This window comes from Lithobates pipiens, unplaced genomic scaffold, assembly GCF_037356315.1.
Source record: "Lithobates pipiens isolate NorthernLeopardFrog02 unplaced genomic scaffold, aLitPip1_a1.2 Scaffold_8, whole genome shotgun sequence".
Classification (NCBI taxonomy): Eukaryota; Metazoa; Chordata; class Amphibia; order Anura; family Ranidae; genus Lithobates; species Lithobates pipiens.
In genome coordinates, this window is record NW_027507903.1 from 373444716 (window position 1) to 373469404 (window position 24689).

The following is a 24689-nucleotide window of genomic DNA, read 5'->3' on the forward strand; positions in this document are numbered from 1 at the left end:
GGAATATTTTCCCACTCTTCCTTGCAAAAACAATCCAAATCTGTCAGATTGCAAGGGCATCTCCTGCGCACAGCTCTCTTCAGACCCTCCACAGCTTTTCAATCAGATTCAGATCTGGGCTCTGGCTGTGCCATTCCCAAACTTTAACCCCTTCCCGCCGAGTGTAGGCAGATGTTTCTACTCGGCTTCCGGGGGGTATACTGGGATGATGCCCGCCCCTGCAGACATCATCCCGGTACCGTTTTTTACAGCGGGGGCGATTGGCTATCCAGCCATAACAACCGAAGCAGCTAAAAGCTGCTCGGCTGTTATGCCGGAGGAGCGGGAGGTGACGCCGCCCCTTCCTGCCGCTGTTACCGTCTGATTTCTCCGGGTGCTGTGGAGGAACTGGAACAAAGCTGTAATCGGCTTCGTTCCAGCCTTCTAATAGTAAACACGGAAGCGTCGTCATGACGTCACTTCCCGTTTACTCAGCTGCCAATGGCGCCGGTTTTAAAAAATATACAGTATTCAGAATCGCAGTTTTCGGCGATCTGAATACTTTGAAGTGTAAAGGGAGGATTGGGGGTCTTTTAGACCCCCCGATCCCTCCATAGAGTACCTGTCACCACCTATTACTGTCACAAGGGATGTTTACATTCCTGGTGACAGCAATAAGTGATCAATTTTTTTATTTTTTAACCATTCATTTTAAAATAAACTTTTTTTTTTTTTTAAAGCGCCCGGCGTCCCCGCGAGCTTGCGAAGCAAAGAAAACACATACGGAAGTCGCACCTGCATATGTAAACGGTGTTCAAGTGGTATTGCCATGATCGTCAGAGCAAGAGCAATAATTCTAGCACTAGCCCTCCTCTCTAACGCTAACCTGGTAACCGTAAAAAAAAATTAAAACGTCGCCTATTGAAATTTTTAGGTACCGTATTTTGTCGTCATTCCACAAGTGCGTGCAATTATAAAGTGTGACGTGTTTGGTATCTATTTAGGGCCGGTTCACACTGCAGGCGATGCGAGGCGACACCGACTTGCCTCGCCGCGACCTGCCGCGACCTCAGCGGCAACTTGCAGATGACTTCTGTATAGAAGTCAATGCAAGTCGCCCCGAGGTCGCCCGAAAGTAGTACAGGAACCTTTTTTCTGAGTCGGAGCGACTCGAGTCGCTCCTCTCAGAACGGTTCCATTGTACAGAACGGGGGCGACTTGTAAGATAGCGGCGAGGCGAGTCGTGTCGCCTTGCATCGCCCGCAGTGTGAACCGGCCCTTACTCGGCTTAATATTATCTTTCACATTATGCAAAAAAATTGGGCTAATTTTACTGTTTTTCGTTTTTTTTAAATAAATGAAAGTGTCCCTTTTCCCAAAAAGTTGGGTTTAAAACACCACTGCGCAAATACCGTGTGACATAAAATATTGCAACAATCAGTTTTATTCTCTAGAGTCTCTGCTAAAAATATATATATATATATATATATATATATATATATATATATATATATATATATATATATATTATAGTAATATAATGTTTGGGGGTTCCAAGTAATTTTCTAACAAAAAATATGGATTTTAACTTGTAAACACCAAATGCCAAAAATGGGCTTAGTCATGAAAGGGTTAATCTTCTTTCGGTGAAGCCATTGCTTTGTTTTTTTGGATTTATGCTTTGGGTCGTCATGCTGAAAGATTGTGTTCCTCTTCGTGTTCAGCTTTCTTGCAGAAGCCTGAAGGCTTTCTGACAATATTGACTGGTATTTGCAACTGTTCATAATTCCCTCTACCTTGACTAAGGCCCCTGTTCAAGCTGACGAAAAAACACCCCAAAGCGTGATGCTGCCACCACCGTGCTTCACTGTGGGTATGGTGTTCTTTTGCTGATGTGCAGTGTTTTTGTGCCAAACATATCTTTACGAATTATGGCCAAAAAGTTCAAAGATAATTTCATCAGACCATAACACATTTTCCCATATGCTTTTGGGTGAGTTCAGATGTGTTTTTACAAAATTTAGCTGGGCTTGGATGTTTTTCTTAAGAAATGGCCTTAATCTTCCCACTCTACGCCTTAGATCAGACATATGAAGAACACGGGAGATTGTTGTCACATGTAGCACACATCCAGTACTTGCCAGATTTTCTTGCAGCTCCTTTAATGTTGCTGTAGGACTCCCTGACTAGTTTCTTTTATCATTACTTCCTAAATTTTGAAGGGACGTCCAGTTCTTGGTAATGTTGTGCCATATTTTGTCCACTTGATGATGATTGTCTTCACTGTGTTCCATGGTATATCTAATGCCCTGGAAATTCTTTTGTACCCGTCTCCTGGCTTGCCTTTTAACAATGAGATCCCTCTGATGCTTTCTGCGGACCGTGGCCTTTTCTGTAGGATAAGACTAAGAAAATGTCAAAAGACCTACTAGAATAGCTGAACTTTATTTGGGGTTAATCAGAGGCACGTTAAATGATGGTAAGTATGTACTGACTCCTAAAAAATATTTATAAAATGCTGCGCTTGTTGCGAAGTTAAATCTTAGAACAACCCACAAGGATGGGTGTTAGACTAATAACTGCTTGTTGCTGCAAACCAGCATCGTGCAAATCTACAAAAAGTGACATTGTGCAAAAAAACTAAAAAATGTTTCTATGGTGTAAACCAATATAAAATGAAAAAAACCGGACAGGCCGTTATAAACAAACAAATGTGAGACAAAGTTCCTTTCTTTTAAAAGTGCTGTATAGTCCTAGTTAAAGGAAACATAGGAGTGATGCCTCCTTCAAATGATGATAAACAAGGATGAACGGGTTTTTCCATATGCCATTCAGAAATGTGCATGGATAATAGGAAGATTGGATACTCTTATCACAGAAGATGGACGCACGCCGTATAGCGATGAGTCAGACAGGCATTCAGACCATCCGATCCAGCAGGTCTTTAATAGGGAACAACGATGGTATACCTCGATGACCACATCTGGAGCTGTAAACGATGAATAATAACACCGACAGGCTGACATGCCACTATAGGAAGTCAGTCACCAGCTGGAAGAGGTGTATGGTACTCCAAACGGCATCCTGTGCAGCTTTCCTGCGCCTATCTCTGCTGCGCTGTGCTCACCGCACTCCTCTCCATGTCCCAGCGGGCTTAGCACCTCCTCTGTCGCTCTTGCTTTTTTAGATTCAACAGTAGAGCAACTTTTCTATCATACACATGTACTGGCGCCTATTTAACATCTTAACCAGTTCCCGACCAGCGCACATCGATGTACATCGGCAGAATGGCACGGACAGGCATATTGGCGTACAGGTACATTCATTTTTAAATGCTGCCCTGCCATCGCGTGCACGCCGCCGACGCGGATCTCTGCTCCATGTGATTGGTGCAGAGAGATCAGTGTTCACTAACACAAAGCCCAGCCCCCCACAGTTAGTAACACGCCTCTAGGAACGCTTAACCTCTACACCAGGGGTGTCCAAACTACGGCCCTCCAGCTGTTGCAGAACTACACATCCCATGAGGCATTGTAAAACTCTGACATTCAAAGACATGACTAGGCATGATGGGGATTGTAGTTCCTGAACAACTGGAGGGCCGTAGTTTGGACACCCCTGCTCTACACTGTCACCCCCTGGTTAACCCTTTCAGTGCCAGTGTCATTTACACAGGAATCAATGCATTTGTATAGCATTGATGTATAAATGACAATGGTCTCAAAAATGTGTAAAATGTTCCGATGTGTCCGCCACAATGTCGCAGTCAGAATAAAAAACGCTGATCGCTGCCATTACAAGTAAAAAAAAAAAAAAAAATTAATAAAAATGCCATAAAACTATCCCCTATTTTGTAAACGGTATAACTTTTGCACAAACCAATCGCTTATTGCGATTTTTTTTTTTTTTTTTTTTGAACAATACGTATCGGCCTAAACTGAGGGGAAAAAATGTTTTTTGGGGGATATTATAACAAAAAGTAAAAAATTCAGCATTTTTTTTTTCAAAATTGTCGCTCTATTTTTGTTTATAGCGCAAAAAATAAAAACCGCAGGGGTGATCAAATACCACCAAAAGAAAGCTCTATTTGTGGGGAAAAAAGGAAGTTTTTGTTTGGGAGCCACGTCGCATGACTGCCCAATTGTCAGTTAAAGCAACGCAGTGCCGAATCGCAAAAAGTGATCTGGTCATAAGCCAGAAAAATGGTCGGGTCTGAAAGTGGTTAAAGACCGGGTCTATTTTTCAGACTCTGTTTACAAGTTAAACAAGTTTAAAAAAAAATGTTTTGCTACAAAATTACTTGGAACCCCCAAACATTGTATACATTTTTTTTCTAACACCCTAGAGAATTATATGGCTGTCGTTGCAATACTTTCTGTAAATACTGTGTGACAAGTGCATATTTTTGGGAAAAATTTGAGGAAAAAGTTTTTTTAAATATATTTTTTGGGGATATTTTTATTATAGCAAAATATAAAAGTTTTTTTCCAAAATTGTCGGTTTGTTTTGTTTATAGCGCAAAAAATAACTACAGGGGTGATCAAATACCACCAAAAGAAATCTCTGTGGGGGGAAAAAAGATGTTAATTTTGTTTGGGAGCCACGTCGCACAACCGCGCAATTGCCAGTTAATACGACGCAGTGCCGAATTGCAAAAAGTGCTCTTGTCTTTGGCCTGCAAAATGGTCCGGGGCGCCAGTCCTGAGGTGCTGCGGTCAGGAGTTTAGGCGAGGCTGCAGCTTCGGCCTAGTCTGCGAGGCTGGACGCCGCATTTTCTGGAAGTGACGTTTGACGTCCTTTTCGCCAGTCAATGCTATGGAGCTGAGTTGGTGCCGTCTTCCCTCGGCAGTCAGCCAAGCAGGAGAGAACACCCATCTTAGCCGCCACTGGCTGAGACCCTCGGAGTGTGTCAGGAGGGGGGCCCAATCCCTCCCCCGATTTAAAAGTGATCTCATGGTGAATCCGCTGCAGAGACCACTTTTATCTGAAAGAGGACTGCCCACTGAAGAAGAGCATACCGGGGTTATGGCAGCTGGAACACCAATATTCCTCTTAAAAGTGCTGATATATAACGTGGTTAAGTGGCGGTCCATAAGTGGTTAACATGAGATGGAATGTGACTGCTTAATTCTAAACACGGCTATATCCCCAGTTATAAGAGTTCATTTTACTTCAACCCCCCCCCCCCCCCCCCCAAAAGATTTCAGTTTGTTTTTCAATTGAGTTGTTTAGTTTATAGGCCACATTAAGGCCCCTTTTTACATGGGCTTTCCGATCAGGTCCGCCTGTCCGATTTTCATGCGGACCTGGTTGGATGCTCCATTCACCCCTGTGGAGTGGCATATGTCAGCGGAGAAGTTTCCACTGACATCCGCAGATATCTGATACAATCCTTTCCATGAAATCCAGAAGGATGGAAACCCTATGTTCCATCCGTCTAGAGCAGGCATGTCAAAAAGTCCGGCCCGTGGGCCAAACGCGGCCCGCGGTCTGGTTTTGAATGGCCTGCCTGGCTATCAGGGCTGTCAGATGAGCTCATCCCCTGCCGAGCTGTACATTGGCACTGTGAGAAGCTTTGTCAGCCTCAAAAGTGAAAGTAAAATGCAGGGGAGTGCGTTGTGCTCTCTGCTTCCCCCTATAGTGCAGTACCCAGCTGAACGAGGAAGCTGGAAAGATAATGAGGCATTATGTTCCCTCCTCATCACCTGTTTTAAGCCCGTAAATGCAGCATCACTATACCGCAACCGTGCAATCCACACAGTTACGGGGCAGTTGAAGTGCAGGCCTATTCCCCCTGCTTATACCTCCAGCTGCAGCCACAGCATGTGTACACTTCCAGCTGCTCCCTCTGCAGCTAAAGGGGGAGAAGTTGGGGGTGGTAAAAACAGCTTAACCATGGGGTTTTACTGCCCCTGCAACCTGACGTGTGAACAAGCCCTTGGATCACATCTGTGTGGCTGCGTGTAGGTCAGCCCATTCATTTCAATGGGCTTCCCTACCCACAAAAATGCAGGGAAAGAAGTCCCCGAGCTTTATTTTTTTTTTTTTATTGCACTGCACCAAGAGCACCCCATGTTTTCCAGTGTGTGGGGTACCATTAACAATTAACTGTACCCCTAAAGTGCAGAGCATTCGTCTGTGTGTCAGGAACGAACGCGACAAAGGCAAAAGAATTCTTGCTGGGCAGTGTATTGGTGCTCGGACGGACACACTTTTAATGGTTCAATGGTCGGCCCTTGTGCATGCTCACTTCATCAAATCTGGCCCTCTTTTTGAAAAAAGTTTGGACACCCCGAATTGAAAACAGACTGGTGGTCTGTGTTCATCTGATCTTCATGAAGGACAGCAGGGCTTTGACAGGTCCATCTCTTCACAGTGAGCGGAGACGGACCTGTCATCCACCTGGTCAGTGGCAATCAGCAGATCGATACCTGCTGAGCAAAGCGGAGTCTGTACACGGATAAGCCCATGTGAAAGGACCCTTAACTTGTGTGCCGCTCACCGCCGTTTTACGACGCTACTTTGAAGAGGAATATAGTTGTTATGGCAGCAGTTAGCTGCCATAATCCCAGCATCTTCTTAAGCAGGCGGCCCGCTTTCAGATATAAGTGGTCTCTGCGGCCGATTCGCCACAAGTTCATTTTCATCGGCAACGGGGACCCCACCCCCCCGCCACGCTCCGGGTGCCCTCCGCTGCTTACCGGAGGCATTGGTAGCTGCTCCGGTAAGACTATTGGGTTCTACTCCCTGTTAGGCATGGATAGGAGTGAGGGGAAGAATCCGTCTCCATATCATTGCAGGGCAGAAGCGACGTCAAAATGTCACTTCCGCCCATAGCTCTTAAAGGGACATTTTTTTTTTCAAAATGACATTTAATTTTTTATTTATTGCATTTTAGTGTGAATATGAGAACTGAGGTCTTTTTGACCCCATGTATGTATGCATGTATGTATATATATATATATATATATGTATATATATATATATATATATATATATATATATATATATATATATATATATATATATATATATATATATATTTTTTTAAAGAACAGTGTAAAAATAAAAGGTAAAATAAGAAGAGGATAATTTTTAAACATGACCTGTCCCGCCACGCTCGTATGCTATGCAGAAACGAACGCATAAATGAGTAACGCCCACATATGAAAACGATGTTCAACGGTGATCGCCACGATCGTTATAGCAAGAGCAATAATTCTAGCCCTAGACCTCTGTAACTCAAAACGTGCAATCTGTAGAATTTTTTAAACGTCGCCTATGGAGATTTTTAACGGTAAAAGTTTGTCACAATTTCGAAGTGTGACATGTTTGGTATCAATTTTCTCGGTGTAACATTATTATTTTTCACAATATAAAAAATAAAATAAAATAGGCTTAACTTTACTGTTGTCTTATTTTCTAATTCAGAAAAGTGTATTTTTTTTTTCCCCAAAAAAAGTGGGCTTGAAAGCCCACAGCACTAATATGGTGTGACAAAGTATTGCAATGACTGCCATTTTATTCTTTAGAGTTAGGAGAAAAAAAATTATATATATATATATATATATATATATCTCTATATCTCTATATTGTATAATATTTTTGGGGGTTCTAAGTAATTTTCTAGCAAAAAACCTGTTAACTTGTAAACACCAAATCTCAGAGGCTCTGTTCTTAAAGCGGGAGTCCGCGTTTTTTTTTTTTTGTTTTTTTTTAAAAAGCCAGCAGCTACAAATACTGCAGCGGCTGACTTATAAAATAGTGACACTTACCTGTCCAGCACGCCCGCGATGTCGCCACCCGAAGCCGATCTCTAGATAGTCTCTCGGGTCCTGCCGCCACTATCTTGGGTATGGGAATCAGGAAATGGAGCCTTTCGCCCTTCATTTCCCGTTTCCCTACTGCGCATGCGCGAGTCGCGCTGCGCAATAAGGACGGTCCCCGCTGCCTCTGGGATCTGTGTGTTTCCCAGCAGGCAGCGGGGCACTTGCGGAAAGGGGCGGGCACTTGCGGAAAGGGGCGTAATCTACGCCCCTTTCCGCAGAGAGCTATCCCGGAAGTGGGTGCAGATACCTGTACTGTACAGGTATCTGCACCCCCCCCCCCTTGAAAGGTGCCAATTGTGGCGCCGGAGGGGGGGAGGGTTCCAATGAGCGGAAGGTCCACTTTAGGGTGGACCTCCGCTTTAAGGTGGAGTTCTGAAATTATTTATCTTTGTTTTACATAACAGAAACCTGGCATTTTAACAGGGGTGTGTAGACTTTTTATATCCACTGTATGTGTATGTATGTATTTTTTTTTTTTTTTTTTTTTTCATTGGTGGGTTAGCCTTGCTTATAGCGTGTAAGGGTTCACTTATTCAATATAATATATATAATATAATATGATACATTTGATATAATGGTATTGAAGAGGTTTATTTGAAACCATTTTTTTGGGTAGTGAGCCCTTTTGGTTCTATATCGTTACTTTGATCAACAAATCGGAACATTTCGTATTCATTGGCAGAGAATGTGTCAGGTTGGCTGGAACCTGAAGAGCTTGGCATTAGAACATCACGATGGTTGAGCAACAGGTGATAGTACGTGATATGGCCATGCAACCCTGGGTCTGTACATCCATGCTCTTAAGCCAGCCATAGACAGAGCGATTGGTTGCAGGAAAGAAAATTTCTCAAGTCCCCCATCAACACAGTCAATGTTTGGGGGAAATCTCTCCCGTGGAGCCATTGGGTTTTCCCAGCAGGGGGTGGGGTGCAGGGTGAGTTGTCCCCACCAGGAAAACACAATGATTTCTACTACCGTGTTTCCCCGATAGTAAGACACCCCCGATTGTAAGACGTATCGGAAGTTTCAGAGGGGTCGGCTAATATAAGCCGTACCCCGAAAGTAAGACATATGTCTTTCGGGGAAACACGGGGGTATTGCCGCCTCCCTCTCATCTAGCTGCGCGCCGCCTCCTGCCCACGTCCGCACCGTCCCCCTCTCCATACGTCGCCGCGTCTGCCATTTCCCTCTGATCTTAATGAGCGCCGCCTCCTGCCCACGCCTGAGCCGTCCCCCTCTCCATACGTCACCGCGCCGTCCCCTGCACTTGTCACTGCCGCCTCCTGCTTAAAATACGGTAATGCACACAGTATTAATCATACATCAGTAAAACATACACACTGGCATACTGGGGTATCATTTGCTGTATGTAACCCAGTGGGTATCAGCAGGTGTCACACTGGATTAAATACAGCAGGTGGTACTGTATCACACATAAATCTGTTTTATCTTCCAGTATTCCACTGTTCGTTCTTACCATTTTTCATTGTTTTACATGTTATGCAATGTTGTAACAAGACATTCTTGGCACTTCCTTTTATAAAACTGTTTTGTGGTGAATACAATACTGTTCAGGTTGTTAATAAATGTTAATTTTACGGTTAAAACAAAAAATTCGACAATTTTTTTCCAATATAAGACATACCCCGAAAGTAAGACATAGTGGGGCTTTTGGGGATAAAAAGAAAGTAAGACACTGTCTTACTTTCGGGGAAACACGGTAGCAACTATAATAGCTGATAGCAATAATTGCATGTAAAAGCTGACTGGTTGTACTTAAAGAGAAACTTCAGTCTGCCCACATAATTTGTGATAAAAACATCTTTACCATTCTGAAGCTTCCCTCCAACCACTTTGCATATTTTATATATACTGTGATTCCAAACTTGCCAAATATGCTGCAGCAATCTCCCTCCACTGAGTCTGACTGCATCCATGTTAACTGTGGACAGCCGAAGCAGCAGCCTGTTCAATTCCTGGATTTACACTTGCGCACAGATTTACACCTCCAGTTCTGCAGCTCTGATTGGCCCTCTTAAGACTCTTTACCCTTCCTTTGCTGGCAAACGCTCACAAGAATGAGAGAGAGCTGTGCATAATGTTAAACGTGTAGCCATTTTTCCAGACACAGGAATTGGGTTGTATAAGCTATTTACTGGCAGAAAAAAGTTTTACTAAGTTAAAACAACAAGGGCAGAAGATTTAATAGATGGAAAGATAAAAAAATTATTCAAGTTCCGCTTTGTTGATCTATTTGATGAAGTTTGGTAAAGTCGGCCTGCCCATACATGGTTCAAATCTTGGCCGCTGCTAAACCAGCTGAGATTTGAACTGTGGCTGCCTTTATAGGACATGTTTTTTTTTTTTTTTTTTAAACAACTGGCCCATAGCTGAATGATGGCTACAGGGCGGTTTCTTAACTCTGAGAGGCCGTCATATGATGTCCTTCCAGAATTCCGCTCTCGCACGCCCCCTGGGGCACGCACTCAAGAGCATCTGTGACCCACGGTTCCACAGGACCCGGTGCATCACGGGAAATGGCTGCTCATCACGGCAGTTTACCACGTGATCGCTCCGTCAAACAAACCGATCGGCACAGTGAGAGGGGAGAGATCGTGTCAGCAGTGCTGTGGGCTGGATGTGCAGTGCCCACAGTGCTGCTCATTGACAATTAACCCTCAGTTCCCTCTCAATACTGTGCAATACCCTGTAATACCCAGCGATGCCCTGCATATACTCTGCGATGCCCTGCCATAAATTGCCATACTCTGTGATACCCTGTAATACCCAGCTGTAGCCGGTGATACTCTGCAATACCCAGCCATACTCGGCCCTACTCTGTGATACCCTGCAATACTCTGTGATATACTCAGCCATGCTCGGTTGTACTCTGCCTCTGTATGTGGCCAGGCTGTGTAAGTCTCACACATGTGGTATCGCCGTACTCAGGAGTAGGAGAATCTATTTTGGTATGTACATGCTATGTGTTAGAAATATTGTATAAATGGACAACTTTGTGTTTAAAAAATTCATTTTAACCACTTCCCGCCTGCCGGCCATATGACATCCTTGACTTTGTGCGGGGAAACCTCAATGATGCCTATAGCTACAGGCATCATTCAGATATCAGCTTTTTCAGCCGGCGATTTCCTACACCATAAGAAAGATCATAGCGGCTGTTCTGCTTGATCGTTCTTACTGGAGGCGAGAGGGGATGTGCCCTCCCCTCCTGCCACCCTTCGGTGCTTCTACCGACTCGCCAATACGCTCAAAGCCAGAATCGTTTTTTTTATTTATTTTTATTTCAGGCTTCCCAGTCTAGAGGTGAGATATGGAGTCTTACTGACCCCATATCTCACTGTAAAGAGGACCTGTCATGCCATATTCCTATTACAAGGGAAATTTACGTTCCTTGTAATAGGAATAAAAGTGATCAATACATTTATTTTTGGGGAAAAAAATGTCAAACTAAAAGTCAAATGAACAATAAAAAAAATATTTTTTAAAGCTCCTCTATTCCCATGTGCTCGCATGTAGAAGCAAACGCATACGTAAGTTATTACATTACATTGAGTATATGGGCGAGTTTATCATTAATCCTAATCCAATTGAGTTTTACTTTTAACCTGGTCAAGAGGAATTAGATGATTGTGCTTCTCACCGTCAATATATAATCAATTTTACAGATTTTTTTTGGGGTGTTTTGTCAGGTAGTTTGTGAAAGAGAGTGGCTTCTGGAGATCTGCGAATGTTTACCCCTTTACGGAGTAGATTAAATTGAAAATCCTAATCCAAAACTTAGTTACGAGGGCGCATTGCCACCAAATATGGCGCAATGTCCCCAACTGTCCAAGTTGTCGGAAGCAATTTGGCAAAGTAGAAGGATGCATCTTGGTACCAACATACAAGCGTTTTATAGTTTGCCTCTTTAAGAGTGGTATTGATGGAAATTTTGGATAGCTGATGAGTGATATCTTGCAATTCAGTCAGATCAAAGGTAAGGTTCTAGTTCCTTTCCCCCAACAAAGGATAGTGGCCTGGGAGATATCAACAAACATTAATCTTGAGACCATCTATTTCCAGATCTGGGATTTCTCTAGCATGATGCATCACTGCTTCTTTGATCTGTAAAAAGTGTGGTTTTACGATAAAATCCCTAGGGGGGGGTGGTGGCGGCGGGCTTTGGAGGGACCAGAGCCCTATGGATGCAATCTATTTCCATATGAATGTCATCAATGTCAGGTATTGCAGCTTACATTAGTGAATAAGTGATACAAATGATATCTTTCACATCTTCTTGAATGCCCCTGATACGAAAGTTAGAGTGCCTGGCATGATTTTCAAGATCGTAGATTTTGGAGTATGAGAACCGTATCATCTACTTTTTGATTCACTGCTTTCCAGCCTGTTTCCCAGCTCTTGGAAATCCTGTTGTATGTCCAAGGCTAATTTGTTGGTAGCTTTAACCAATTCCTTTTGTAGCAGATTCGCAAAGCGGGCTAAAAGTATTGGGTCTCTCGAATATTGTGGCTGAGCTGATGTGATAGGGAAATCAGTAGTGCTGTCCTGATCTAGCTCTTGGCTGCTGGGCTGTCTGCATAAAATGTTTGCCATCTGTGTCTAAAACAGAGGAGATATGGTAGTCTTGGCTAGGTGATAGGGCTACAGCCTGTGAGGAAGACTGTGCAGGGCTAGGAGGTGAGCAGCATGTGTTTGTGTGCTCATCTGTGGCTGGGGAAGTCAGAGAGGGGCTTGTCTTGAAGCTGCCATGACTAGGGACCTTCTGCAGCTGGTCATCATCTTGGAATCCCTGCTTGAAGCCCAGGAAGAATAGCGGGAGCCGCCTTGGTGCTTTCCACGTGACTGGTATTGGCATCCGATGATTTCCTGGTCCTTAACCCCGGAGGATCGGGGGGTGAGGTGTGGGGCTGCTAAATATAACTGTCTGCCAGGGGTCTGTGGAGCAGCTCAGAGGCAAATCTCCGCCGGCTGTGCATGCACTCTTTTGGGTCATTTTTAATTTTGATTTAAAATGGCATAGGCTCAGTCGTATTAATACAGATCCTATCTTATAAGAGGGAAAATGTAATTTATACAGACCAATGATTTTTTTTCATAACCAAAATTATTTGGCCACATTCTTTGTACCATCTAGCCCCCAAAAAGTTTGATTTTGAGGTCCTTTGCTACAGTGTAGACTCTAGTCTGACCATAATCTGAGAGAGGTATATAATTTGCCCATAGCGCCAATTTAATATGGACTATCTTTATGAAGCATTTGAAACAATATTAGTATTGCATTAAGTGGTTCTTCCAGGTTCCAAGAAATAGTCACCAGCTACAAAAACTGTAGCTGCTAACTTTTAATAACTGGACACTCGCCTGTTTAGGGGATCCAGCTCTGTCCTCGCCCAAGTTGATGCTTCAGCTGCCTTCAGTCCCCTGGCATTGGCATGTTAACTGTAGGAAGCCCGCTATGACTCCTTGTGGCTTCACAACCGGCTTCCCACTGCCCAAGCTGTGCTGCACCCTGTGAAAGGTCCCTCAGGCTCCTGGCATCTAGGATATGTCCCAGGTTATGGGCCTGGGAAAGTGGCGGGGCCAACTTTCACTTGCATGGAAGTTCTACTTTTAAGATGGAGTATATGTAAACCCTTACATTCTAAAATAACCCATTCAGGTTAAAAATGGGTGTATATTTAAAAAAAGTGTGTGTGTGTGTATGTATATATCTACATCTCTCGCATTTATTGGCGTATAGCACACACCCCAAGTTTAGGAGGGAAGTTTAAGGAAAAAAACTTGCATTTAAATGTCCATGAATGCAGCCTTGTCAGTGTCATTTGCAGCCTTGCTGTTTAAAAATGGCTCCATTGAGATAGAGAGCCAGATGTCCTGTGTAGCTCTGTGGCTTTTGCCCGCTCTCGCGTGACTGCCAGAGCGTCCGAAAGCGGACTAGAGGCTCACAATCAGCGGGGATTTGGCGTATAACATGCATCCACAACTTTTCCCTGATTTTAAGGGGAAAAAAGTGTGTGTTTAAACGGCGATAAATACGGTACATACTCTGTTCTCCGCTGCTTAAGGCGCTTAGACATCTGGGGTGGAGAAAAAGCAGGACACTGATCCTCCCAGTAAATGGATGTTCTCCTAGCACAGCAAGAAAAATGACCATGCTGAGATGTGCTTTCATGCCTAGGGTGGTCAGTTTGAAATAGAAAGACATGTCCTGGCAGGAATACCAGGTTTTTCACACACAGTAAGCAATACAAAGTGGACAGGATACTTTTTAATACAAGCATGTGGTATAACCAGAACCAATTATAATGTATGTTCTTTGACAGGAAAAAGTCGGCGAGCAAGCAAAAATATATCAACTTCAAGATGCTACATCCCAGGGTCCTTCTATTCATTTGCTTGTCTTTATAATTACCAGTAAGCGGCCATACTGATACAAAAATAAAAACAGCTAAGTTCTCAAGGATTAACCCCTTGGTGCTGACAGTATGCACATATGTGGCTTCTGCTTTAAAGGGTTATACTGGGGTGATGCCTACAGCTGCATCACTGTTGCCTACTGGCCCGTACACATGATCCCTATATCGTACGACCGATCATACGACTGTTTCTGCTTAGTAGTCACAAGTAGAAATTGAATAGCTAAAGTAAGTCACGAAAATTCTCGTACAACAGAGAAAAAAATTGAAAGTGATGTCGTGTGTTGTAATGTATTTTTATTGAATTTTCGGACAACTATACTGATTAACCGAATATCGTACGATCTGGAATCCTACGAGGAAAATGATCGTGCATGCCTGATCGAATAAGATCGGATGAACGGTTGTGATCGGCAAAAAAAAGTAGTTTACACACGATCTGAAAATCGTACAATCCTTCCTCGGACTACCGTTTTTGTACGATATTCGGATCGTGTGTATGGACCACACCGCTGCATCGGCTATTATCACGGAGGAGCTGGAGTGGACGATTCCCCTCTATCTGGGCCTCTCGTCCCACTGGGAGACCCGAGCCGCGATCTTGCACTTCCACCGGCTAGAGTGAGGCTGGAGACAACTTTGTTCCAGTCTCCTAGGTGTAAACACGGAAACGTCATCACTTTTGGTGTACTCTGCTGCTAATGGCGGCAATTTAAAAATGCAGAGTCTGAATATGGTAATTTTAAAGTGCCCCTGCGAGCTCGCGCAGCAAAGAGAAAACACGTATGTCACGCCTGCGTATGTAAATAGTGTTCAAATCACACATGTGAGGTATTGCCACGATCGCCAGAGTGTGAGCAATGTTTCTACCACTAAACCTCTTTTGTAACTCTAACCTGGTAACCGTTAATATTTTTATTTTAAATGTCAGCTATGTGAGATTTTTAGGTATCAGTTTGTCGCCATTCCACGAGTGCGCAATTTCAAAGCATGACATGTTGGCTATCTTTTTGATTGGCGTAACATCATCTTTCACGTTATACAAAAAAAATTGGGCTAACTTGGATGTTTTTTTTTTTTAATTCATAAGTGTTGTTTTTTTTTTTTTTTTTTGCCCCCAAACAAATTCAGTTTAAGACTACTGCGCAAATACAGTGTGACATAAAATAATGCAACGTTCACCTTTTTTATTCTCTACAAAAAAGTGTGTGTTTATTTAGGGCTTCTAAGTAATTTTAACTTGTAAGCAACAAATGTCAGAAATAGGCTTAAGCATGAAAGGGTTAAAATGAAAAATGTATTGAAACATATCCTAAAACCCTTAAAACAAAAAACTCATATTTGGATACCTTGGATAGTTCGCTGGTAAAAACAGTAGTAAAGCTCCATATGCACTATCCTATATCCACAGCTGATCCCAGATGAAGGCAAAACAAACTCCAATTAACACATGATCCAATTTGTTCCAGCTTGGGGAAAAATTTCTTCCTGATCCCCCTAGAAGGCAATCATTTACTCCCTGGATCAACTACCTCAATAACCTGGTGTATTACTTATAAATGTAAGTATCCTGTTATAATTTGTGCATTTAGGAAAAAAAAATACCTGAGCTGGCCAAAAGTTCGAGAGAGTTTATTCCACATTATTACAGCTCTTATTGTGGGGTACTTTTACCACCATATGTGGAAGATCTCAATTATGAGTAACAAAAAAGTTTTCTTTCATTCATTGACAGACACACAGCGCTCCTTTGAGAACCATAGGGTTGTCCCTCTCCCTACAGGAGTAGGACACTAGGCAGAAAAAAGACTTGGCTACGCCTATGGCCAGTCCTAGGTGATATACATCCCCCTCCCTGCTATAGGTCTTCAGTTTTTTTTTTTTTTTTTCCCTGCCTAGTCATCAGGAGTAAGGACCTAGTTCTCTGCTGGTCTTCCCAGTCTGACCAGCGAGCACGTGCAGACCGCAGCTCCACTGGATTGGCCGCGACATAGCCCCACTGGACGGGGGCTGGCTCTGCGAGTTAATCGTCTAGTGAGGTTGCAGTGTTCCTCATGGCGCCACCCCCCCACTACGCTGGCAAGGAGGATCTGTCTGGAAGTTACCCGCGCATTCAAATTGGTAAATAAGGTGCCCCCTCTCCTTCCCTGGGGTGGTGTGGGGCGCGGCTACTCCCTGGGGTGGTCAGTTCCTCTGGGGTTCTCCTCCACATCCCCCCCCCCCCCCCCAGGTTAAGCGCAGGCCTCTGGCTTAGGTGCTGCTGTGGATACTGTCCTCCCCTCCCCTCCAGGTTTGTCACTATGGAAGGGTAGACCTTGGCACCTGCTTGATGGTTGAGTGGGTGACCAGGCATCTGCAGATGCGCACCCCCTGCGGTGGCCCTAATGTAGGTCACGGCAGGCAGCCAAAAATTTTGCGGCTTAACGACCGTGAGAGCATCTGCTTTCTTGCCTCGGCTCTAACCTGTTCCAGTCCCCCTGCGGACCTGTGCACTTGCAGTGGGCAGCCGAACATTTAGGCTGCGACCTACTAGGCTGTGGCCTGCTAGTCTGCATGGCCACGCAGCACTCCTTCCAGGGGGACATCGTTGTGGGAGCTCTGAGGGAGACCGCTTTTGGAGGGCTTAAGTGGGCTCTCCGTAGGCGCCCCCCCATGAGGGCCCTTGGTGGATGCCCCTGTTGGGTGCCTAAGACGGCAGAGTTTCAGTCGGCGCCCCCCTGTGTTCTTTGAGTTTTTGCAGGTGGCGCTTAGCCATATAGGCTAGTAAATGTCACCCTCCCCTGGCTCATCGCTCTTGACTGAGCCTATGTCTTGCTCTGCCATCCTGGATGTGGCCCACATTGCGGGGTTGGTGGCCACACTCCCTGTCCTGTCAGTGAGGATGTTCCTCCATAAAGTGCAGTAGCGTACAAGAAAGGTGCTGGTTGTCTCCCTTATTACATCTGTGCTGGAAACTTGAAAGATAGATGCTGCGGCTTAGGTGCCGGTCCCCTTGGCACCCATAAACTGTCTCGCACAGTTAAAGTGTTCCCTTCTTCCTATTTTGAAATATTCATATAGACCGGGAGTGTCCAAAGGGTCCCTTTGTGGTTTCATAAAGTGTGGACTGCTCCACCAGTAGTGGATCCCCCTGTCTCTAAGTTGCGCAAGGCGACCATGATTCTGGTAATACAAAGAAAAATTATTGCGCTAACCTGTGTAAACAATAAATATAAATAAACCAGCTGCTACATACGAATGTGATTAAAATTCATATACAAAGGAGAAGCAAAAATGTAGCGCTAATAAGTACAGTACTAATATACTGTAAAAAATGAAAACAATATAATCAATATGTGCATTGTGAAAATGGTAATGAAATGACTACCACCAAAACACAGTCTGGACAAACATACACAAGGTGGGTACTCTTACCAGAGCCGAGGGACCTGCATGTGAGTAACACCAGGTCTACCGAGCATAAACCGATGAATCCTCGATTCCTCAGGGGCCAACCCAGCAAGACCTAGATGGTCCTTCAGCCATTGAGGGGACTGTTGATCTTTCAGCAAATGGAGGAATTGTCCGTAATAACCTCAGGAGTTCCAGTCTTCTCTCATAGCAATCCAAAGGTGGACAGATAATCTCCAAACAATGGATCAAAAGAAAGGGGCTCTGAGAGCAGACCATATATAAAACAAAAGGGACAATGACTTCCCATAGTGTAGGTCAAAAAAAAGTAACTGTTTATTGGCATAAAACCAACATACAAAAATAAAAAGATAAAAAAGTGATCACATGCATAAAAGCAATATGGAGAACCTAGAAACCACGCCCTGATTCTGGTAGAGTAATCTCCAGCTTTTAATGATCCTTCTGACATATCTGGAGGGGGAGCAGATTCCCTCTGCTTTCACTGAGTTGGTGGACCAGTTGATCTGGGGGCCTCTTGGACGCCGTTCCCTTGGTTGCTAAGCTCTCTGTTTCTGCAGTGGTGCTTAGACATGTATTGGGACTTAAAATGGTTGTAAATCGTAGGGGGAAAAAAAACCCCTGCAAGACAAATGCATAATGAGCTAGTATGCATAGCATTCTAGCTCATTATGAATTACCTGAGATCGAAGCCCCCCCACTGCTGTGCCTGTACACAGCACCAACCGGCGTTCTTTCTCCCAGGAGTTACTTCCGGGTATCACAGCACTGTAATTTACCTGCGCCGCGATGACGTCACTTGCGCATGCAGGAGCCGCCGATAACGGCACAGTCAAACTGAAGCAACGCCGAGTACTGCCATTGCTTCAGTGTGCATGTGTCGATGACTGTGCATGCAAATACAGGGGATATCTCCTAAATCATAGGTTTAGGAGATATCCACCTAATTATAGGCTTTCCTGTAGTAAAAAGTGGTTGTAAAGGGGTTGGTCTGCGGACTGGGCTTCTTAAAAAAAAACTTAAAAAAAAAAAAAAAAAAAAAACTGACTGGGTTACCATTTCAAGGCAATGTCTGTTTGGGGCTACCCTGGATGATATTGTTGAGAGTCTGAAGGAGAGTTTTTTTTTTTTTTCCTCCCAATTTGGCATCTGTCATCTGACTGTTGGCAGTTCTCTTTGGGGCTGTGCAAGCCCTGTTGCTTCAGGGTGTGCTTGTCCCGGTTTTAGTGGGGACAAAAGGTGAGAATGGAGTTCATCTGCACGGTGGTGGCGTCCCTTCATCATGGGGACTTTCGGGCTTCTGTTATCACCGATGCTTTTGTCCCCAACACTTCCTCCATTCTACTGTGGGAAAAGAGCGCTTTCAGCTTGCAGTGTTGACTTTTGGTTTCTCCTCCACCCCTCTCATACTCAAAGGTGTTGGCCCCAGTTCTGGTGGGGTTACTTAAGCAGGGGATTGCGGTTTTTGTTTGGCTTCTATATTACCTGAAGTCTGCTACGGCTCCTTCCAGGAATTTGGATTATCTGTGCCTGACTGTGGTTTAATCTCTGGCCAGAGTGTTTCTTCCTCTGGACAAACTCCAGAAGTGGCATGCTGCGTTTCAGTTTCTGTTGTCTCGCAGGTGGTCCTCCCTGCGGTCCTGCATGTGGGTGTTGGACCTGATGGTTTTTGAGGCAGTAACATTTGCGCAGTTCCATACAAGCTCCTTTCAACTAAGGTCCTGGCATAAAGTGCCTGAGGTCTCTGGGCTATCGGATTCGGCTGAGCCAGAAAACTGGGGGTCCCTGGTCTGGTGGCTTCGCTCTCTGGGATTTTGGCAGGGCACATCCTTTCTTCCCTTGTATTGGACAGTGGTCGCCACCAATGCCAGTCTGGGTGGGGCGGTGTCCTGGGATTGGGTTCTGCTCAGGGACGTTGGACGCTGGAGTAATCCAGCCTGCCTATCGATATCCTGGATCTTGGAGCAATCAGAGTAATGTGTGGATCATGGATGCCGACTTGGGAGTCTCTTAGTATGGATCCAGTCGGATAATGCCACGGCGGTGGCTTGTCAATTACTAGGACAGAGTGAAGAGTGTTGGCAGCTCTGACAGTAGCCAGCATCCCCAGTGGGCAGAATGCCTTATTCCGGCCCTCAACGCCGTATGCCTTCTAGGAGTGGAAAAATTGAAAAATTGGCAGGCGGTTGCCTCAGTTGGCTAGTATTGGTCCACAGAATGATCCCTTCACTAGGACATGTTTCATTGGATATTCCTCCAATGGGACACCCCCGAGGTAGACCTGTTGGCATCTCGGCTTAACGAAACGGTACTGAAGCAAGTCACTGGCTCCTTCTGGTGGACACTGCAGACGCTCTGGTGGACCCATGCGCCGGTTTAGTCGGATCTACGCCTCTCCTCCTCAAGATTCTACCATTGCTTTTGCGCAGGATCTAAGCCGAAGGGATTCTGGTCAGTCTAGTGGGCCCGGATGGTCTTGTCGGTCTTGGTGCGCTGACCTGGTGCGCGTGGCCGCTGATGTTCCTTGGCGGCTGCCTCTCAGGGAGGTTCTACTGTCTCAAGGGCCACTCTTCAATCCTCCAGTCACTGGTTTTGAAGGCCTGGTTATGAGTCAAATACACCGCTATAAGCTAGGAAGCCTTCCTCTGGGAAGATTTACCATCGGGCATGGATAGTATACATATCCTGGTGTGAGGCACTTGCCATTTAACCTCGTTCTTGCTCGTGGCTCAGATTTCTACCATCCTTCACAGTGGGGGTGGGGGGCTGGGTTTGAGCAGAACTTGGCCTTGAGTACTATCAAGGGCCGGGTGTCTGCCTTGGTGGCTTTCTTCGGCGTCCCCTGGTCTCACACTCCCTGCTCTTAATCAAAGGGTTTGACATCTTCCTCCACCGGTGCGGTCAATTCTACCTTTGCGGGATCTACTTTTGGTTGGTTTGGTTTTACAAAAGCCTCCCCGTTGGAAATATTCGGGAGGTTCCTCTGCTTGCTCTGGCGCAGAAGGTGGCTTTTTTGGTTGGTGTCTCCTCTGCTCGCAGTGTGTTGGAACTGTAGGTGTTACCATGTCATACTTCTTACCCGGTGGTCCACAAAGATGAAGTGGTTCTAAGCCCTTGTCTGTGTTTCCCTCCTGTTTCCTTTAGACTAAGGTATTGCCTTCCCTGTGTCCCAGGTCAAAATGTGCTAAGGGATTTACCTTGCATGCCTTTGATTTGTTTGGGCGATTTGGGTGTATTTGGCAGTCAAAGGGCCTTTTTGAAGATCAGACTCACTGTTTGTGATCACGGACAGATCAAAAAAGGAGCTGTCTGCTGCTTCTGCGACCTTTCTAGATGGATCAGACAGGCAATGACTGGACTATTCTATCAGGGGTTGGGTTCCTCCTTTCCCTGGTATGGCGCATTCTACTTGGCTGCCTGCTGCTTCTTGGGCCTTCCATCAGGCGTCAGCTGTGCTGGTTTGTAAGGTGGCCACTTGGTCATTGCTGTACACTTTCACAAAATTCTAACAACGTGGCTGTGCTGGCATCTGAGGATGCTTTCTTTGGCTTTTTTTTTTTTTTTTAAGGTCTTGTAGGCTGCTATTTAGGTCTATTCCCTCCTTGAAGGGGTATTGTTCAGGTTGGGCTCCAGTTTTACCAGGTTGGCTGGTTGAGCTCCTGGTTACCTGGTTGGCTCTTGTGTTAGCCTTGAGATTTTTCGTCGTCCAATCCCTGAGGTTTGGCACTGCTTGGGTGGTCCCTATGGTTCTGAATAATGGAGCGCTGTGTCTCTCAATGAAAGAAAGAGAATGGGATTTTTGTCTTACCATAAAATCCATTCCTGAGAGTTGATAGACCCACAGTAACCACCCCTTTAATGATTTTTGATGCTTACTAAACTGAAGGCCTATAGCAGAGATGACTTGCCTATAGGTGTAGCCAAGTCTCTCTTCTGCCTAGTGTCCTACTCCTGTAGGAGGCAATATGAACCTATGGTTCTGAATAATGGAGCGCTGTGTCTGTTAATGCAAAATTGATTTTATGATCTGTCAAAAATCAAATTTTTCTCCCTGGAGAACAGTCACTTAAGAGGGCATGTGATTGCAGTGTACAAATCTTTAAATGGTAACTGTATAATTTGACAAACCTTTATTGGAAGGTGTCTAAAGAAGATGCGTGGCCAAACCATTAACTTGGATGAAAAGTGGTTCAATCTTAAACTGCATGGGTTTTTTTTCTTTACTGTTAGAGCGGTAAAGATGTCGAACCTTCTTCCATAGTGTTGTCAGCATGGAGTGTAGATAAAGTCAAATCTTTTTGATGGGTTGTGAACACAATGTATAGGAACTCTGGAATTGTTAGAAACATAAAAACACTTGTTGAACTGGATGTTTTGGTGACTTTATGAAACTTTGCCAACTATAAAGTGTTAACCACTATCAGCACTCCTGGATTTTTATACTGATTATCCTAAGAGCAAAAAACTGAGGGGTAGAGATCTACCTGATCAACATGGGAGAAATCAAAGTTCAATGGGCACAGGGTCCAGTTAGCGAGATAAACCTAGCAAGATAATGTATGAGTTTGGGCGTGCTTTCATAAAGTGCACCATACATGCAGGATATAATAGAAGGCTATTGTTAAAGTGCAGGTAACCCACAAGAAAGCTATTGGTATGCTGCACTCGCAGTTCATCAGTGTGAAAACGGCGTAATAGTCCTTGCCCTCTTAAAGGGGCTGTTGTGCCCGTATAGGTGCTATTGTGCTCGTATAGATGCAGAATAACCACTATATGGGCACAGCAGCATGAAGATGCTATTTTGCCCTTAGAGGCACAACTGCATCTACATGGGCACAATAGCTTCTTTATGTATTACTGTATCATTTGATCTATCCCACGGCTAGGATTAAGAGGCAGCGTGGTGTTGGTATCAATCCACCTGGCATTCCTGCTAGAACTTTAGAAGATGCATCACCTTATGTGGCTGGCTGATGCCTCCGCAGAACTGCTGCTGCTGTGGCTCTGGCCCTATTTGCCAGGAAGTAGTACCTGTGCTCCCCCCCCCCCCCCCGAACCTTCATCCATGGCATGTGATGGCAGGTCGGCAAGCCCAGGTGATTTACCAGTCATCTGACCGTGATCGACTGGTAGATTGTGGTACATGGGTTGCTGACCTCGGCTAATGTATCAGAGGTTGAGATGGGAGAGCACCTTCTGGCATGTATATGCATTGCCTTACTAAGAGTGAACCAGACCTGTCCTATAAAAGTATGCAATGCATGATTATAAGTATTAAGGCTATTGATCTTATAGATGGCATGACTAGTTTTAAATATGTCCATTTAGAATGGAATTGTATTTGAGAGCTTTGCATAAGTAATTAGCTTTGCATGCAGAGATTTCCATTTTATAGCATAATAGTACAAAATAATAATGTTTTTTTTGTTTTTCCTTAGAACACTTCAGTAATGGATGATCAAAATGAAGATGAATCTCCAAAGAAAAATACTTTATGGCAGGTAGGTATTTTAAGATTTGTTTCTCGGAACTAAAAGGTTAGTGTGTAGAATAAAGCATACGGTACACCCAGGCTGAATGTTGAGACGTTGGCACGTCTAAAAATTTTTTTTTTAAAAAGCCGATATTCGGCCTGTGTTAATCAAATGGCTGGCTTCTATCGGATGAGCATGCTGGAAAACCAGCAGCTGACCGACTCCCGATCAGTACTCTCAGGCAATGGCGGGGGACCGTCCCCCTGTCAGAACACAACAGTTTAGCAGGGGGACATCACTGTACGAATATCAGATGGCTAGTACAGCCACTATGACTGGAGCTGATTTATTTATTTTTCTGTGCTACATACGTAGTTGCATGAAAAACTGTACCAGGCTTTAGTGTGTAAAGCAGGACTCTAATTCTTTACTCCTGTTTTCTTAAAACAAGTAGTCCGTTTTTAGGTTGGCGCTCTAGTTTCTGAGATGTAGCTAACACATTTTTAAATTACAGGGTTACTTAACTCTCTTTAGTTTTGAAAGACAGATGGCTGCTTTGCCTTGTACTTCACCAGCCACATATCTTGTAACAACCCCGATGCAGTTCTTTCTAGAGTGAGCAGGAAGTGATGCTCGCGCCAGTGGATGGACCAGTAAGGCCAAGGCTAGCGGTCTGATTCGCCCACGGAGGCAGTGTTTTATGACAATCCAGCAGATTCCTGGTCTGTCCCGCCTCCTTTGTCCTGACAGGCCACATGTCTCAGGCCCCTCCTCCCATCCAATAGTAGTAGGCAGCTGCTTGTTTAGACACCGGCGACTCATGACTCCTCCCTGGCAGCAACCAGCTAGGAAAAAAGTGCCTGGGCATTCAATCCTATTTTCTCTTATATTCACCGATGGACACAGCTTCTCTATTAGCCATTGTGTTGTTATGCCCTATTACACATTGCACTGGCTAGTTGTGTCCTGGGTCCTGTTCTTCATGCCCCTGAAAGGTGTCTGTGAGGCCATGCTGATGTCCTGCGCAGCGCTGTGCTCACCACCATTGATTTCTCCCTCTACCTCATGGAGCTTCTTTCAGTGGCCATTTTAGGGGTGGGCAAAGGCAGCATGCTCTCCTGGACTTCAACGGCCATTTTCCTGGTTATTCCCTATTCAGAACACCGGCGGCCATTTTCTTGTAGCCTGAACACGTTTTTTGAGTGTTTAGTGGCAGCATGTGCTCCTGTACCCTCACAGCCATTTTCCCTGTGTTTTTTATGTCCTTGTGCTGGACGCTGGGCGGCCATTTTCTCGAAGCTTGAGCACACTTCTGAGCGCTTTTAGCGCCATTTGCAGCTGCTTCCACTGACACAGCACTGTTTCCTATGCACCTGGGAGCCAACAGGGACTACAGGCACTTCCCTCATGAATAGCACAGAATGTCTCAGGGTGTTGAGTCCAGTGGGAAAGCCCCTCGGCCAGCCGCAGTAAGGAGGGTGGGACTGTCACTGTCCTAAATCCCCTTCGGGTGGCAGGGTAGGGTCAGCATGGCTTCAGAAACTGGTGTTTCTTCCCCC

At 44.8% G+C, this 24689-nt stretch overlaps 1 protein-coding gene across 7 annotated transcripts in view; it reads left to right on the top strand.

Annotated features, from left to right (window-relative positions):
• FBXW11 (F-box and WD repeat domain containing 11) overlaps nt 1–24689 on the top strand; it is a 445866-nt gene that overhangs the window by 82212 nt on the left and 338965 nt on the right. For 5 of the 7 annotated variants that reach the window (XM_077473614.1, XM_077473613.1, XM_077473612.1 and 2 more), the window contains one exon: nt 23095–23157. In XM_077473614.1, coding sequence (XP_077329740.1) covers nt 23095–23157 — 63 coding nt within the window. Of the gene's footprint in view, nt 1–15656; nt 15807–23094; nt 23158–24689 lie in introns of all 7 variants that reach the window. The other 2 variants (XM_077473615.1, XM_077473616.1) reach the window with 2 other exon arrangements.